The sequence below is a fragment of the Natrix helvetica genome, assembly GCF_964273705.1.
Source record: "Natrix helvetica genome assembly, chromosome: 12".
Lineage (NCBI taxonomy): Eukaryota > Metazoa > Chordata > Lepidosauria > Squamata > Natricidae > Natrix > Natrix helvetica.
In genome coordinates, this window is record NC_138556.1 from 13,225,446 (window position 1) to 13,242,158 (window position 16,713).

At 42.9% G+C, this 16,713-nt stretch overlaps 1 protein-coding gene across 2 annotated transcripts in view; it reads right to left on the reverse strand.

Moving 5' to 3' along the window:
- Nucleotides 1-16,713, reverse strand: part of PDE8A (phosphodiesterase 8A) — a 92,475-nt gene that overhangs the window by 14,358 nt on the left and 61,404 nt on the right. For both annotated transcript variants that reach the window (XM_081964732.1, XM_081964731.1), the window contains exons 4-13: nucleotides 15,907-15,963; nucleotides 14,117-14,174; nucleotides 12,224-12,312; nucleotides 11,461-11,539; nucleotides 8,513-8,650; nucleotides 6,753-6,841; nucleotides 3,523-3,574; nucleotides 3,145-3,187; nucleotides 1,434-1,511; nucleotides 61-131 (exon numbers count right to left, since the gene is read on the reverse strand). In XM_081964732.1, coding sequence (XP_081820858.1) covers nucleotides 61-131; nucleotides 1,434-1,511; nucleotides 3,145-3,187; nucleotides 3,523-3,574; nucleotides 6,753-6,841; nucleotides 8,513-8,650; nucleotides 11,461-11,539; nucleotides 12,224-12,312; nucleotides 14,117-14,174; nucleotides 15,907-15,963 — 754 coding nt within the window. The remainder of the gene's footprint in view (nucleotides 1-60; nucleotides 132-1,433; nucleotides 1,512-3,144; nucleotides 3,188-3,522; nucleotides 3,575-6,752; nucleotides 6,842-8,512; nucleotides 8,651-11,460; nucleotides 11,540-12,223; nucleotides 12,313-14,116; nucleotides 14,175-15,906; nucleotides 15,964-16,713) is intronic.

The following is a 16,713-nucleotide window of genomic DNA, read 5'->3' on the forward strand; positions in this document are numbered from 1 at the left end:
ACAACAGGAAAAAGCAAAGTTTCCAACAGATTGAAGCGACCTCAAATGGGAATGCCTTACCTTGGTTATAGGTGCCTCAATCGTCATTGAATGTATGCGGGCCATGGACGAATGCCTCCTCTGAGAACTTCCTATGCAAGGGGGGAAAATGAAGAGGCGCGTGCGTTGCTGGCATTAGCTTCTCCAAACTAATGTTGTTCTTACTGAAGAGTAGAGTTTTCTATTCACTAAAATATTTTACATTGCAACATACGTAAAGCCAGCAAAGATCAGAAACATGATTCGTTCCAGTTAAGCTGATTTATTGCTCATGCCTGGACACATGAACTTAGTCAACTAATGGTCAGCACTAAACTGGCACTAGGTAAAGGTCAATGGAATTCAAGAGGGGTTGGATTTAGACCGCTCGTGGGAACGTAACGATTCCAGGCTAATTCCTCTTTTGATTACACCCCCAGGCTCTGCCTGATCTTCTGAGCATCTGAATTTCAACAGCTGAGCCTGACTGCATTATAAAAACAGCAGCTGGGGGAAGAGAAGACATGTATTTGATTAGCTCACAGGTGTCAAACTTGCACCATCATGTTGCCGTCATGTGACGTTTTTCCCCATTTCCAGAACTCGGATGGATGTGGCCTGTGCATGACGCATCTGACCCATACGCTGAGAGTTTGACAGCTAGACATTCAACGTTTACAACTATGTCACTGCAAAATCCCCTCCCCCCAAGGGAGGCAAGTGCATGTCATGGGTTTTGAAGGAAGTGTTGTGCCCCCCCCCCCCCCCCAGCTAAGCTGGCAGCAGATTCAGACAGTGAGGAGGTTAGGGAGGAACATGGGCCAGTCCTGGAGTCTGATGAAGGCTCTGATGAGGGCTGTGTGTCGGAGGCAGAGAGGGGGCCAGAGCCATATGCCAGTTATCAGCTGCCTTCAGAGTCAGACATCAGTGAGGCAGATGAACAGCTGGAGCCTGTTCCCAGTGTGCACATGCGCAGAGTTGCCAGACAAAGGGAACAGCTAAAGAACAGGGGTTGACTTGGGAGTAAGGCCACAGGTGGGCAAGGAATGGCCCCTCCCAGAGGAAATAAAAGAGGAGCGAAAGGGGAGTGGAGTTTGCAGGAGACAATTAGTTTGCTTAATTGGTTGGTGACTCTCTGAGACTCCTTGCCAAGTTCTGCAGATATCAGCCTGGCAGCTCTCCAAGCCAGATAAGGTCTGTGACTGTAAATCCTCCCTTGAAAGACTTTGCTGGATGTGAATGAGCAGAATTCACAGGAAATTAATAAAAGGGTTTTTTGTCGGAAGAAGGAGTTTGCTTCCTGCTCTTGGGAAGCCTCGGTCAAAACAGGAAGTAGGCGACCCAAAGGTACTGATCATTCGAAGGTCATTTTAAAAAGGTAATTTTACACACAAAAAAAGCAGCAATTTCTATACCATCACTGCCTCGAGAGGTAGTGGATCGGACATCGAGAGAACCTTTTCTCTTGTCTTTCTGCTTGCAGGTCTGGATATCTGTAAAAATGAAGAAATTGGATCATAACTACGATGAGAAAAAACATCTCAGTTCTGAAGAGGTAGGAACTTGTTTTCGATCGCTCGTGAAACTTGTCTGTTTGCCCCAAATTCTTAACTTTTGTCTTTGGTGATGGGAATCGGTTGCTTAAGCAAACCACTTGGTTCTGTCTCAATGGATAAGATCAACTCTGCCTTGAATTGAGAACATAAAATAAGTCCGTTAGAAGATACTCCTCGACGTATGGCCACAATTGGGACTGGATCGTCTATTGTTAAGCAAGGTGGTTGTTAAGTAAGTCACACCCGATTTTACAGCCTTTGTTTGACATTGTTGTTAAACAAACAACTGCAGTTGTTACATGAATCGCGTGGTCTGTTGTGGCCTGTCAACCGCCAGCCCTCCAGCAGCCGAATCAGATGAGGAGGAGACCTGGGAGTCAGGGTCAGTATCAAAGAGAGAGACAGAGGTGGAGCCTGGCCCGTCCATCAGCCCTCAGATCGAGAGTCAACAGCCCCCAGTTCTGGTCGCCTACTTCCAATACAGGTAGTCCTTGACTTAACAACAGTTCATTCGAGGTTAGAATGGCATTGGAAAAATGACTTATGACCGTTTTTCACATTTACGACCATTCCGGTATCCCCAGGGTCATGTCATCAAAATTCAGACACTTGGAAACTGACTCATATTTATGACAGTTGCAGTGTCCCAGGGTCTTATTATGACAATGGGGAAGCCAGATTCACTTAACAACCGGGTTACAAACGTAACAACTGAAGTGATGCACTTAACAACCGTGGCAAGGAAGGTCGTAAAACGGGGCAAAACTAACTGAACAGATGTCTCACTTAGCATGACCTATGACCGTTTTTCACATTTTACGACCATTCCAGTATCCCCAGGGTCATGTCGTCAAAATTCAGACACTTGGAAACTGACTCATATTTATGACAGTTGCAGAGTCCCAGGGTCTTATTATGTATTGTTTTACACATTAATCCAAAAGTAGGCTTCGTTCACTCAACGAGCTGAAATTCCTGCCCCCACTGAACGCTGCAAAATTGGGTGTGATTCGTTTATTCAGGTTTTCACTGTTAACCCAGGGGTGGGCTGTTGGGGGTTCGCACAGGTTCGGGCAATCCTCTAGCTAGGATTCTGCCCACTTCGGCAAACCCCCAAATGACACTCCTGGCTGGCCACGGCTACCCCTCTCACCCTTCCCCTCCCCAGAATCTCCACGCAGTCCATTCATCATGCCAGGTAAATGAAGGGCCTGTGCAGACCTGCTTGGGGAGAGGGGGGCGGGAAATGGGCCTACCAGAGGTTCCAGAAGTCCGGAAATGGGCCTGAACCACCCCCCCCCCCGGCTGTGGTGCAGGAGACCAGCTAAGCCACGGCCACCATGGCCACGCCCATCCAACAATGGGGCAGCCAACGCGTTGCTGCAATTTTTGAAGCCCACTCCTGGTTAATATCCCTAATTTGGCTCTTCCAAAATATGCCTAGAAAAAACCCATTTTTAAAGAGAGAGGGGGTGGGGGTGGGAGCCATACCGACACACAGTCAACTAGCAGGGAATAACAAAGCAACTCTTGAAACGCAACCGATTTTGTGCAGTTGCAACGTTTATACCTGTCTGAGACTCGGCCTGAACCCTTTCGCAGATTCTTTCCGCCTATGAACAAATCAGAGGAAAAAGTACAGTTAATCCAAGTTGTAAGAATCAACCGAGAATCAGAATTTTTTAAAATTGTAAGCCACTAAGAGTCATTGAGGACTTGAGTGGCCTTGAAACTGAGTTAATTAAATACATAAATTCATTATGTTTTTTATTATTATTGATCATTGCAGCATCAGCCAGATGTTCAGACTGGGTCTGGCATTTTTGTCTACCTATCGAGTCCTTACCAAGGACCTGCAATAGGCAGATCTGGATGTTTGATGGTGTTACAGACATCATCACAGGTTGAAATTATTATTCTTGTTGTTGTTGTTGTTGTTGTTGCTTACCTTATTGTTGTCGTTGCAGGGTCTACTAAGTGACACATAGTGTCTAATTTTTCTGCAGGAAAGAAAGAAAAAAGAATGAAATGAGAACAATTTTGGTCTCCAACTTGTCGACTGGCTGCAGTTGCTTACTGCTAAATCTTTTTTATAAAACAAAATAAAATCTAGACAAAGAAGAGAGGGAGGATTCTGCCTTTTTGCGATCATTTGGGATCTCTTGGTCCCTTTTAAAGGAAGGCAAAGAAAGTAATCTATTAAGACTACTAACATTAAGAACAGGTGAGCACAAAAAATAATCATGAAAATGAAGAAAAACATCTCTGTACAGGTAGTTCTTGAGGCAGTTATTGAGTTATAACCAGTTGATAGATAGATAGATAGATAGATAGATAGATAGATAGATAGATAGATAGATAGATGATAGATAGATAGATAGATAGATAGATAGATAGATAGATAGATAGATAGATAGATATGAAAGGGAGAGAGAGAGAGAGAGAGAAAGAGAGACGGACGGATGGATGGATGGATGGATGGATAGATAGATAAAGATAGATATGAGAGACAGAGAGAGAGAAAATAAAGATAGATAGATAGATAGATAGATAGATAGATAGATAGATAGATAGATATGAAAGGGAGAGAGAGAGAGAGAGAGAAAGAGAGACGGACGGATGGATGGATGGATGGATGGATAGATAGATAAAGATAGATATGAGAGACAGAGAGAGAGAAAATAAAGATAGATAGATAGATAGATAGATAGATAGATAGATAGATAGATAGATAGATAGATATGAAAGGGAGAGAGAGAGAGAGAGAGAAAGAGAGACGGACGGATGGATGGATGGATGGATGGATAGATAGATAAAGATAGATATGAGAGACAGAGAGAGAGAAAATAAAGATAGATAGATAGATAGATAGATAGATAGATAGATAGATAGATATGAAAGGGAGAGAGAGAGAGAGAGAGAAAGAGAGACGGACGGATGGATGGATGGATGGATGGATAGATAGATAAAGATAGATAGATATGAGAGACAGAGAGAGAGAAAATAAAGATAGATAGATAGATAGATAGATAGATAGATAGATAGATATGAAAGGGAGAGGGAGAGAGAGAGAGAAAGAGAGACGGACGGATGGATGGATGGATGGATGGATAGATAGATAAAGATAGATATGAGAGACAGAGAGAGAGAAAATAAAGATAGATAGATAGATAGATAGATAGATAGATGATAGATAGATAGATAGATAGATATGAAAGGGAGAGAGAGAGAGAGAGAGAAAGAGAGACGGACGGATGGATGGATGGATGGATGGATAGATAGATAAAGATAGATATGAGAGACAGAGAGAGAGAAAATAAAGATAGATAGATAGATAGATAGATAGATAGATAGATAGATAGATAGATAGATATGAAAGGGAGAGAGAGAGAGAGAGAGAAAGAGAGACGGACGGATGGATGGATGGATGGATGGATAGATAGATAAAGATAGATATGAGAGACAGAGAGAGAGAAAATAAAGATAGATAGATAGATAGATAGATAGATAGATAGATAGATAGATAGATAGATAGATAGATAGATATGAAAGGGAGAGAGAGAGAGAGAGAGAAAGAGAGACGGACGGATGGATGGATGGATGGATGGATAGATAGATAAAGATAGATATGAGAGACAGAGAGAGAGAAAATAAAGATAGATAGATAGATAGATAGATAGATAGATAGATAGATAGATATGAAAGGGAGAGAGAGAGAGAGAGAGAAAGAGAGACGGACGGATGGATGGATGGATGGATGGATAGATAGATAAAGATAGATAGATATGAGAGACAGAGAGAGAGAAAATAAAGATAGATGATAGATAGATAGATAGATAGATAGATAGATAGATAGATAGATAGATAGATATGAAAGGGAGAGAGAGAGAGAGAGAAAGAGAGACGGACGGATGGATGGATGGATGGATGGATAGATAGATAAAGATAGATATGAGAGACAGAGAGAGAGAAAATAAAGATAGATAGATAGATAGATAGATAGATAGATAGATAGATGATAGATAGATAGATAGATAGATAGATATGAAAGGGAGAGAGAGAGAGAGAGAGAAAGAGAGACGGACGGATGGATGGATGGATGGATGGATAGATAGATAAAGATAGATATGAGAGACAGAGAGAGAGAAAATAAAGATAGATAGATAGATAGATAGATAGATAGATAGATAGATAGATAGATAGATAGATATGAAAGGGAGAGAGAGAGAGAGAGAGAAAGAGAGACGGACGGATGGATGGATGGATGGATGGATAGATAGATAAAGATAGATATGAGAGACAGAGAGAGAGAAAATAAAGATAGATAGATAGATAGATAGATAGATAGATAGATAGATAGATAGATAGATAGATATGAAAGGGAGAGAGAGAGAGAGAGAGAAAGAGAGACGGACGGATGGATGGATGGATGGATGGATAGATAGATAAAGATAGATATGAGAGACAGAGAGAGAGAAAATAAAGATAGATAGATAGATAGATAGATAGATAGATAGATAGATAGATAGATATGAAAGGGAGAGAGAGAGAGAGAGAGAAAGAGAGACGGACGGATGGATGGATGGATGGATGGATAGATAGATAAAGATAGATAGATATGAGAGACAGAGAGAGAGAAAATAAAGATAGATAGATAGATAGATAGATAGATGGATGATAGATAGATGTGTGTGTGAGAGTGTGTTTGTGTGTGAAAGAGAGAGAGAGAGAGAGAGGGAGGGAGAGATTTATATGGAGATGTACAGTTTGTGTGTGTGTGTGTATTGCAAAGATTATTAAGCCAATTTCTGCTGTTAACCAAATCATATGGTTGTTAAGCGAATCAGATTTCCCCTACTTGACTTTGCTTGTCATCAAGTTGGGAAGGTTTGCAAATGATGACCTCCGGGCCAGTGGTTGGTTCCTATCAGTTTGACCCGGTTTTGCCAAATTGGTAGTGGTATGCCGGTTTGGATCACCGAACCAGCAGTGACCCAGGCTGGCCACGCCTCCGTACCAGTTCCCCGGTCTCCGCAGTCACCACGGCCATCTTGTTTTAGAGTTCTGCGCATGCGCAGAACAATTTCTATTGAACCCCTGCTCCGGCGATTGCCACTGTTGTATAAATACAGCTCAAAAATGACTTGAAGTCATCGCCACCACCACCACAAGACTTACCCTCCCTGTCCAATGACAGGTATGATCTTCACATTTTGTTGTATGCTCTCGCCGTTTTTCTTTTTGGTATAGTACGTTCCTTGCCATTCCTGTTAGATGAAGAAAGAAGAATGTTCTACTGCTCATTCCCAAAGAGTTGCACGGATTTTGGATGGTTGCCTTGTGGCAAAGTTCTGCTTTGGGAGGGTGAGCCAACTCATTCTTTCCCATCCTTGGCACAATGTCGTACTGTTTGCTGTAGCCTCTTCCTGCACATCTCTTGGACTTTGTTGCTTCCCTCAAATCTTCCTCCCCCTCGGTCTTCCCCCACTTGGCATCTGACTGGAACGTTCTGTTGTATACATTACAGCTAATTACTCTCCCCCAGCCCCCCCCCCCCCCGAAGGCCACCAACATTGAATTAAAATTGTGATGACATTTTGGACAAAGAGACTGAAAATTTTGCAAGCTTTTAGCACATGCATGCTGGATGCTTTACAATGCTTCTTTAGTTCTGGAAACAAAAACCAAAAAAATTAGAACGTATTTGCTTGATGCAAATAAAGCTCTCCCCGATAAAGGAGAATATTCGTAGCTCCGGGTTGAAACGAGGGGTCCTTGCTGCTCTCCGAGCTTGGTTGTTTTCTGGCAGATTGTTCTGACCTACGCTTCACCAAACCCCAAAACAGACTCCTTGTCCTGACAAAAAAAAAAACCTTTTTATTAAGTTACTGTGAATTCCTCTCATTCACATCCAGCAAAGTCTTTCAAGGGAGGATTTATGGCCACAGACCTTATCTGGCTTGGAGAGCTGCCAGGCTGATATCTGCAGAACCTGGGAAGGAGTCTCGGAGACTCACCAACCAATTAAGCGAACTAATGGTCTCCTGCAAACTCCACTCCCCTTTTGCTCCTCTTTTATTTCCTCTGGGAGGGGCCGTTCATCGTCCACCTGTGGCCTTACTGACCCCTGTTCTTTAGCTGTTCCCTTCATCTGGCATCTCAGCGCATGCGCACACTGGGAACAGGCTCCAGCTGTTCCTCTGCCTCACTGATGTCTGACTCTGAAGGCAGCTGATAACTGTCAGACGGCCCTGGCCCCATCTCTGCCTCCGACACAGAGCCCTCCTCAGAGCCTTCTCCAGACTCCAGGACTGGCCCATGTTCCTCCCCAACCTCCTCACTGTCCGAATCTGCACACCAGCTCTGCTGGCTGCTGGCGGACCACAACACAGATGTTTCATTGTCCAAACTACGTAACATCATCAGTGCTAGTCTATAGAGAGACGTTTCCTACTTGGGTAATGAAACATTTGCAAGAAAACAACCAAGCTTAGAGAGCATCAAGGACCTCCACAGAGCTCTTCCCGTTCCTGCTCACTTCCATAATGTCACTTGCAATGATGAGTTGCAACCTTCAAATAGTGGATGGCCCCAATAAGACTCATAACTATGCTTGCCAACAGGGTCCCAAAACTACAGCCAGTAACATTTGTCTATTGTAGATCAAACGCCAAATAGATAGCTTAAGAACAAAGAGGAACTATAAATAAATTCTCAGTGGAAAGCTTCTGTTTTATTTGTCTTATAAAGATATATTTGATCGCCTCTAGTCTTTCCTCTTCCAAATTAGAAGAGGCTAGAAATAGGATACTGGGAGTTCTAGACCCACCTTTGACAGGGTGACCTTGGGCCGGCCACATTCTTTAGAGCCCTAGGAAGGAGACAATGGCAAGCCACTTCTGAGTAACCTTGCCGCAGAAAACCAGCCCCGTGCCTACCTTTTCAAACTTGATGCAAGAATTAATAGTCTCAAGGAAATCAGCTTTTTTTTCATTTGTAGGCACTTCTGTTAGTTCCTTTCCTATCAACTCGCCTTTCTGATAGCCCATCACCGCTTCAAATGCAGGATTTACATACTACGGAGACAGTAAGAAAGGAAAAAGAAAAAGAAAGAAAAAACAGGTGAGGATTTAAGATCAACCTGAGCATTGATCTATAATATTTAGCCTGGATGCACATTTTCTAAACTGCCTAGAACGGTTTTCAATACAACAGATCCGGGAACGGATTCAAGCGCAGAGGCTGCCCTATTACGGGGAACCCTTTTAGCAAAAAAGAAAAAAAAAGGCTAAAGGCCTTAAAGACAGTGATGAAATTGTAATGCTTAAATAAATAATTAAACGAGGCATTTAGTGGTATGAAATCCCCACCCTACTCTCACCCTTCCAAAGGGACTGTGTAACAGCCTTAGCCATTTCTTTTAAAATCTATTGGCTTCATTCACAAATGCTAAACTCTGGCAGCTCCCTCCCTCCCTCCCTCCCTCCCTCCCTCCCTCTCTCTCTCTCTCTCTCATTCTCCCTCCCTCTCCCTCTCCCTTTCTCCGTGTGTGTGTTTGTGTGTGTGTGTGTAACTCGTTTGTTTGACTCCAATGTTGCATGAATCTAGCCTGTTTGGTTGGGTGATGGTTCAGAATATTGTAGAAACGCTGAAAAGGAATGAGTTGAACGATCAGATAAGGTTTGCTGTATGAACCCAACCTAGAGTCCAACATAACTTGTTCCTCAGTATATGATTATTTTTTTCCAACAGAATCCATGAATCAGATCAGCCACGCAAAATATAGAATGGAATGGAATGGAATGGAATGGAATGGAATGGAATGGAATGGAATGGAATAGAATAGAATAGAATAGAATAGTGAAAAAGAAATAGAATAGAATAGAGAAAAAAGAATAGAATAGAATAGAATATAGAAAAAAGAATAGAATAGAATAGAGAAAAAGAAACAGAGTAGAGACAAAAGAAATAGAATAGAGAAAAAAGAACGAATAGAATATAGAAAAAAGAATAGAATAGAATAGAATAGAATAGAACAGAAATAGAGTAGAGTAGAGTAGAGTAGAGTAGAGTAGAGTAGAGTGGAGTGGAGTGGAGTAGAGTAGAGTAGAGTAGAATAGAAATAGAAATAGAAATAGAAATAGAAATAATAGAAATAGAAATAATAGAAATAGAAATAGACTAGACTAGACTAGACTAGAATAGAATAGAATAGAATAGCAGAGTTGGAAGGGACCTTGCAGATCTTCTAGTCCACCCCCTACTTAGGCAGGAATCACTATAGCATTTCAGACAAATGGTTATCCAATCTCTTCTTAAAAACTTCCAGTGTTGGAGCATTCACAACTTCTGGAGGCAAGCTGTTCCACTGATTCAATGGGTGGATTTCAAGTGCCAGAATTCCTCAGCCTGCATACTGGCTGGGGAATTCTGGGAACTGAAGTCCATCCATTTGTAAACCACCAAGGTTGAGAATCAGTGCAATGTGAGACCTGAAGAATTCATTCGAGATGAGTTATGGGGTTGTGGACTCCACCAGCGCTTACATAAAGATATTGATGAGCAAGGCTTAGCCTGCCTTCTCTCTCTCTCTAGTAGTCTCAAAATTGAGCTTTTCTCCTTTAAAAACTGTGCCGCATGACCTCAGGTCTCCCAGACCAAATCTAGCCCTCGCTGGCCAAAACTGGTTTCGATTGTAAACCAACTGGTCTTGCAACCTTCCAGGCCCACACAATCTCAATGGCCTTCTGGATGTAGCAGAATTATAACTACCAGCTATCTCTGACATCATAGCCCGGAATGAGGCGTGCTAGGAGATACAAGTTAGTCCCATCAAGAGAATAAAACGAAAGCATTTTGCAACGCCGCCTTTTGTTTGAAGCATTAACCAACATTTGTCCGGGTGATGCTTCGAACTGAATTGCATTTTGATTCTGCTAAAAGCATCCTGCGTCTTCCACCCTAGAAGAGATGCGTAAAAGACACAAAGGGTCTTGTTTTTAAACTTCCTTTGAAATGCGTATATCTGACTTTGGAGATGAGCAAGGTAAGCATCATTACAGTTTTTAATGACCTTGGGCTAAATACAAACGGGGCCGCAAACTCCTGAAGCAAAGCAAGACTCTTTGTGAAGATACAGCTACAAAAACAAACACTGAGTTAAAACAAAAGGTTTACAGATTAAGAGAGTTGGAAGGGACCTTGTAGGTCATCTAGCCCAACCCCCAGCCCAAGCAGGGAGACCCTACCCCATTTCTGACAAATGGCAGTCCACCTCTTCTTGGAAGCCTCCAGTGATGAAGCTCCCACAATGTCCAAAGTCAACTTCTGTTCCATTGGTTGATTTTTTTTTGGTGTCAGAAAATTTCTCCTTATTTCCAGGTTGAATCTCTCCTTGATCAGTTTCCATCTGTTATTCCTTGTCTGGACTTCAAGTGCTTTGCAAGATAGCTTGACCCCTTCCTCTCTGTGGCAGCCCCTCAAATATTGGAAGACTGCTATCCTGTCTCCCCTGGTCCTTCTCTTCACTAGACTAGCCATGCCCCATTCCTGCAACCATTCTTCATATGTTTCAGCCTCCAATCCCCCAATCATCCTGGTTGCTCTTCTCTGCACTCTTTCTAGAGTTTCAACATCATTTTTTATAGTGTGGTGAAAAAAACTGGTTGCAAAATTCTTAAAATGGATTTTTTCCTCTCCACGGAAAAGTCAGAAAAATATGCACCGCATTAAGAACAATTTCTAAGGCAATTCAACGCACACAGATGTATATATTTTATGTCTCTACATGCCAATCTGTGCGCATGAACTAAGCAAAAGAATAAAATCATACAAAACCACAGGACAATATCTGACAGTCATAAAAAAAACAAAAAAACGAGCAAACCTGTATTACATGATCTTCACTTGTAATCTCTGTGGCTTCTTGACTTTTCTCTAATGCTGTAAATATCGAGTTACAAGCCCTGAAATGCAAAGCAGTGATGAAAGAAGCAGACGCATTAGATTCTCAATCACGTGGAGTTTTCAAGTACAAGAGGAAAAAAAAGAATGGCCTAGAACTGAACAATTCATAAACAAAAAGAGAATAAAACAATTGGAAGGTGTCATCAAATCTTGCAGACTGAAGAAGACTGCACAGGCAGATGTTTTAATTCGGTTTCCTGAGCTCAGCAGGGGATCAAATTTGAAGGTGAAATAAAGGTAAAGGTTCCCTTCGCACATATGTGTTAGATGTTCCCAACTCTAGGGGGCAGTGCTCATCTCCGTTTCGAAGCCAAAGAGCCAGCACTGTCTGAAGACGTCTCCGTGGTCATGTGGCAGACATGACTAAATGCCAAAGGCGCACAGAACGCTGTTACGTTCCCACCAAAGTGGTACCTATTTATCTACTCGCATTTGCATGCTTTCGAACTGCTAGGAGGGCAGGAGCTGGAGCAAAGAACATGAGCTCACCCCATTGCATGGAGCAAGGGACTCGAACCCAGGCTGTCAGCTTTCCAGGTGACAAACTCGGCATCTTTGAACCTTGAGCCATCCCCCCCTCTTACTGTAGACTTTAGCAGGGATCAAATCCCAACCAATTCCTGTGTTGGTGAGGACAGGTTTTTCCTGTGCCACGAATATTAAGATGAGATAGGCAGCCTTACCTTAGTTTAAATTGTGCCTGCACTTCTCCGAATTCCAACTGTATGAGTTCATTGTAACAAGCCATGATGTTTGAGTTTTCAACGTATCTCTGGTTGTGGAAAAAAAAAAGACAACAACATCAAAAGACACCCTCTCTATTCTATTCATATATTAATGAAACTTTGACTTGAGAAAAAAAGGAGTTTTCCTTATAAAGAAACATTTTAGTTATGAGACACTCTTGCTTATTGCTATTTAGGATGTTCCAGAAGATAGACATGCTCTTAATAAGCAGAGGTAGAGATTTTTATTATTTCTTTTTGAATTTCTTAAGTAAACAAAGCCATTTCACGCTCCTCAGATAGATCAATACTACTCATCCTTGACATAGGACTGGTCCATAATGATCATTCACGGTTACTATGGCCATTCCCAGCGATATCTATGGATATTCCCAGGGGTTCAGGAGAACCTGTAATAATGTTATGGCCAGTTTGGAGAACCTCCAAATCCCACCCCTGGCTATCCTAACTTTGCAATTTAAGAAGTTGCAAGAAATATACACAACATCCCTAGATATATGCCCCCTTATCTAATATTTTCCCAAACCTACTCAGCTGGCCAATAAATTTCCTTCTTCTTAAAGGAGATTCCCCTTGCACATATGTGCTAGTTGTTCCCGACTCTAGGGGGCGGTGCTCATCTCCGTTTGAAAGCCGAAGAGCCAGCGCTGTCCGAAGATGTCCCCATGGTCATGTGGCTAGCATGACTAAACGCTGAAGGACCACGGAGCGCTGTTGCCTTCCCACCAAAGGTGGTCCCTATTTTTCTACGTGTTTTCAAACTGCTAGGTTGGCAGAAGCTGGGACAAGTAACGGGAGCTTACTCCATTACGCGGCACTAGGGATTTAAACCACCAAACTGCCGACCTTTCTGATCGACAAGCTCAGTGTCCTAGCCACTGAACCATCGCGTCCCTTTTGAAGGAGACAAATATTTTAATCAACAGACTTACTGATAGCTCTCAGCTCTTGACCTGCTTATGAGGGGATTAAAAAAAAAACCCTATGAGTGAAGTCAATCAAACAATAGTTGACTCCGACCTACAAAATAGCAGAGCCAACGTCTCATAATGCCCTCATACTTTTTACCCTGACACCATTTATGCCAAACTTTCTATGATACATGCCTTTTTGTGAGGTCTGAGGACCTGCCTTCAAAGGTAATGAAGAGATTTAACCAGGGGCCTCTTCAAAAATCACCTTTTCATCTGTTTGGATGCAGAAAATTAAACCATCTCAGATTCCTCCTAAATAATCTCTTGGGTTACACGTGGTGGGGCTAGGAGTTCATCCTTTCCTATTAACAGATACCTTGACTGGCCACATAAATTCTGCTTTTTCATCCAAAGGATCAGCCCAGTGTGAAAATCACCCTAAAAGTCATATACAGTACAATACAATAGCAGAGTTGGAAGGGACCTTGGAGGTCTTCTAGTCCAACCCCCTGCCTAGGCAGGAAACCCTATACCGTTTCAGACAAATGGCTACCCAAAAAAAAGTCAACAAACGAACCCCACCCACCACCCAGGTCGTTACAACACAAAAGAACAATGGACACACAGCCAGCACCTCAGCCACACAGGATGATACGAAACAGGCGACCAATCTACAAACATCAACTCCATCTACCAATCAGGATGCAACTACACAGCCAATCAACCCACTTATAGCAGCAAAGCCAGCACTCTACACACCCCCACCAAGATTTATAGAAAGATGACAGCTCCGACCACGTCTTACTCGCACAAGCATGAAGCTGAAAACACCAGCCTGAAGATGGCGAGTGGGACCTCACCGAAATGTTGCCAAGTGTGTGTGTGTGTAAAGATGACTATAAATAAGTAGACCTACCCTTGTGAATCCTGCAGAAAGAAAGGGCAATAATGATGACTCCTCGCGGTCTGCATGTCTAGTGGAAAGAAAAGGAAGAACAGAAAGATGTTAAGAGGATTTTATTTTCCTGGTTCATCCTTGAAATATTAATATCGGCAGGCGAGAGGCTGCATTTCAGATCAGTAATAACTAAACGGAAGTCCTTCAAACTTTAAAACCCAGTGGCTTTTGAAAGGCTACAGAACTTCAATTCAGAAGAGGACAGAGGTCCGTAGAATTATTTTCTCTCCTCTTTCATGTGGGATAATGGCAGTTCTTTCTCTTCTCTGTCTATTTTCCTCCCATGGACTCTGCTCCCTTCTTCTGGCTTAGTTCTCCCTTGCAGGCTGCTGTTACGCTTAGCACTGGCTTGCAAAATCAAATACTCCCAAGCGATTATTCTAAATGGCCTCTCCCACCGCACCAGCCTTTCAAATTCATAACTTTTCTAGCCTCTATGCTTAAATCAGCTACGAGACGGCAATAGTTCCATTTTTTTTAAAAAAAAACAGAAAAGATCACACCCAAACAGTATTAAAGCAAAGGTCAAGAACACTAGCAGAGAAGACAGGAGAAAATGTTAAACATTTCTCCAGCCACAAGATTTTACTCCCTAAAATCAGATATACTGTATATGTATATATATTTTTCTCTCAGCTAGGATTTGAACTTGGAAATGTACTTGGCCGGAGAAGAACTTTTAGCTTGGCATCAGATGCTCCGTGTTTCGCAAGAATTGCAGATTTTTTCATAAAGGCACTGCTTCGGCTGGGCTGATTTAAAGGGTGCAGACTTGAACATAAATACAGATGTTAAGTCACCACAATCAACATGAGCAATGCCACAGATCCCTATTTATGAAAACAAGATCACCGTAAATTAGCCCCGGCTGGAGCAAACGGGATGCTTTGGTAGAAAATTGTACCATTGGCTGGCAAAGGCCCTTGGCTTTGAGAACGGAAGGAGGGAGGTTTAACACAGCATAAGAGATGCAATCGTAGAGTCAACGGGAGAAGAGAAGAGGATAGCTTTATTTACTTATCGGCATGGGCACCAATGCAGATAAGGGACGCGGTGGCTCGGTGACTAAGACGCTGAGCTTGTCGATCAGAAAGATCGGCAGTTTGGCGGTTTGAATCCCTAGCGCCACGTAACAGAGTAAGCTCCCGTTACTTGTCCCAGCTTCTACCAACCTAGCAGTTCGAAAGCATGTAAAAACGCCTTCACCCAAAGCCCCCCCGCCAGGAGGCCGAAGCAGACCCCAAGTCGGAATTCCAACCCACACAAAAGACCCCCAAAGGGGGAGACTCTCTGCAGCATCACAAGTGTCCATTGCAAGTATCCGGCCCAGGGGCCATAGTTTGAGGACCCCTGATTTAGTGCAATATTAAAAAATGCAAATAATTTTTCCATGGATCACCAAAATTTTCTCGCGGACTACCAGTGGTCCAAGGACCAACAATTGCTGACCACTATTTTAGCAGACACCCAATTCAGAAGACATAGGTCTTCTTCCATCACATGTGGCTCCACCCACAGCTGCACATCCATTCTTGAATTATCCTCAGTCACTCTGTTTTTGTCTTTTCTGCCTAGCGGCTCCATTCCTAAAATTCAAAAGGCCAGGCTGCGCAGCTACATAGTCAGCTAAATGTCAGTGAGAATCAGAGAGAATGGGTCTTGATTTCCAGTTACAAGCTTCCAAGTCTTGCCTTTTTTGCCTTCGTCTATATTTCAATCAGATACTGGAATAATGTTTCCACACTTACCTTCGCACGACCCCAATAATAACAGTGTTTTCGGATGGTTTTGTTGTTCGAATGGACCTTTAGCGAGAGAAAAGGGGAAGGTAAAGAAATTGTGCTGGGTTCCACAACATGCTTGAAATCAAGAAGAATATTTCACTGAGGTTCCTGCAGGTGTAAATCAGAAGAAAAATGCCCAACTCCTAACCATTAAGAAAGAGAACTAGTGTGATGTTGTTCTGACCCAGGCTTCCTTAAAAAGCAAGAAGCAGAGTCTTGGTCCCAGCAAAACCCCTTTTATTTACACGACTGTGAATTCCTTTCATTCACAGTGAGCAAGGCTCAGCAAACAGTCTGTCAGAGGAATGTTTATCCACACGTACCTTATCTCGTTTGGAGCGCTAACAGATAACAAGTTTCCAAACGCAAGGGCAAGGCATAACTTGGCACAGAGTTTCTTATAGTCACAAACAGAACTTTCCACTCTTAAAACGACCAAAGGAACGAATTGTTTCTTGCAAAAGCCCACTCCCCGTTTGCTCCTCTTTTGTTTCCTATGGGAGGGGCCAATCATCTCCAAGGGTGTGGCTTTACTCCTAAGTCGACCCTGCTTTCTTAGTTCTTGTCTTCTGGCAGCTCTGTGCATGCATACCCTGGGAACAGGCTCCAGCTGTTCCTCTGCCTCGCTGCTGTCTAACTCCCTCTCTGCCTCCAATGCAGAGCCCTCATCTGAGCTTTCCTCAGCCCTCAACTGGCCTATGTTCCTCCCCAACCTCCTCGCTGTCCGTCTGCAGCCAGTTCTGCTGGCTGCCGGCGAGCCACAACAGAAGT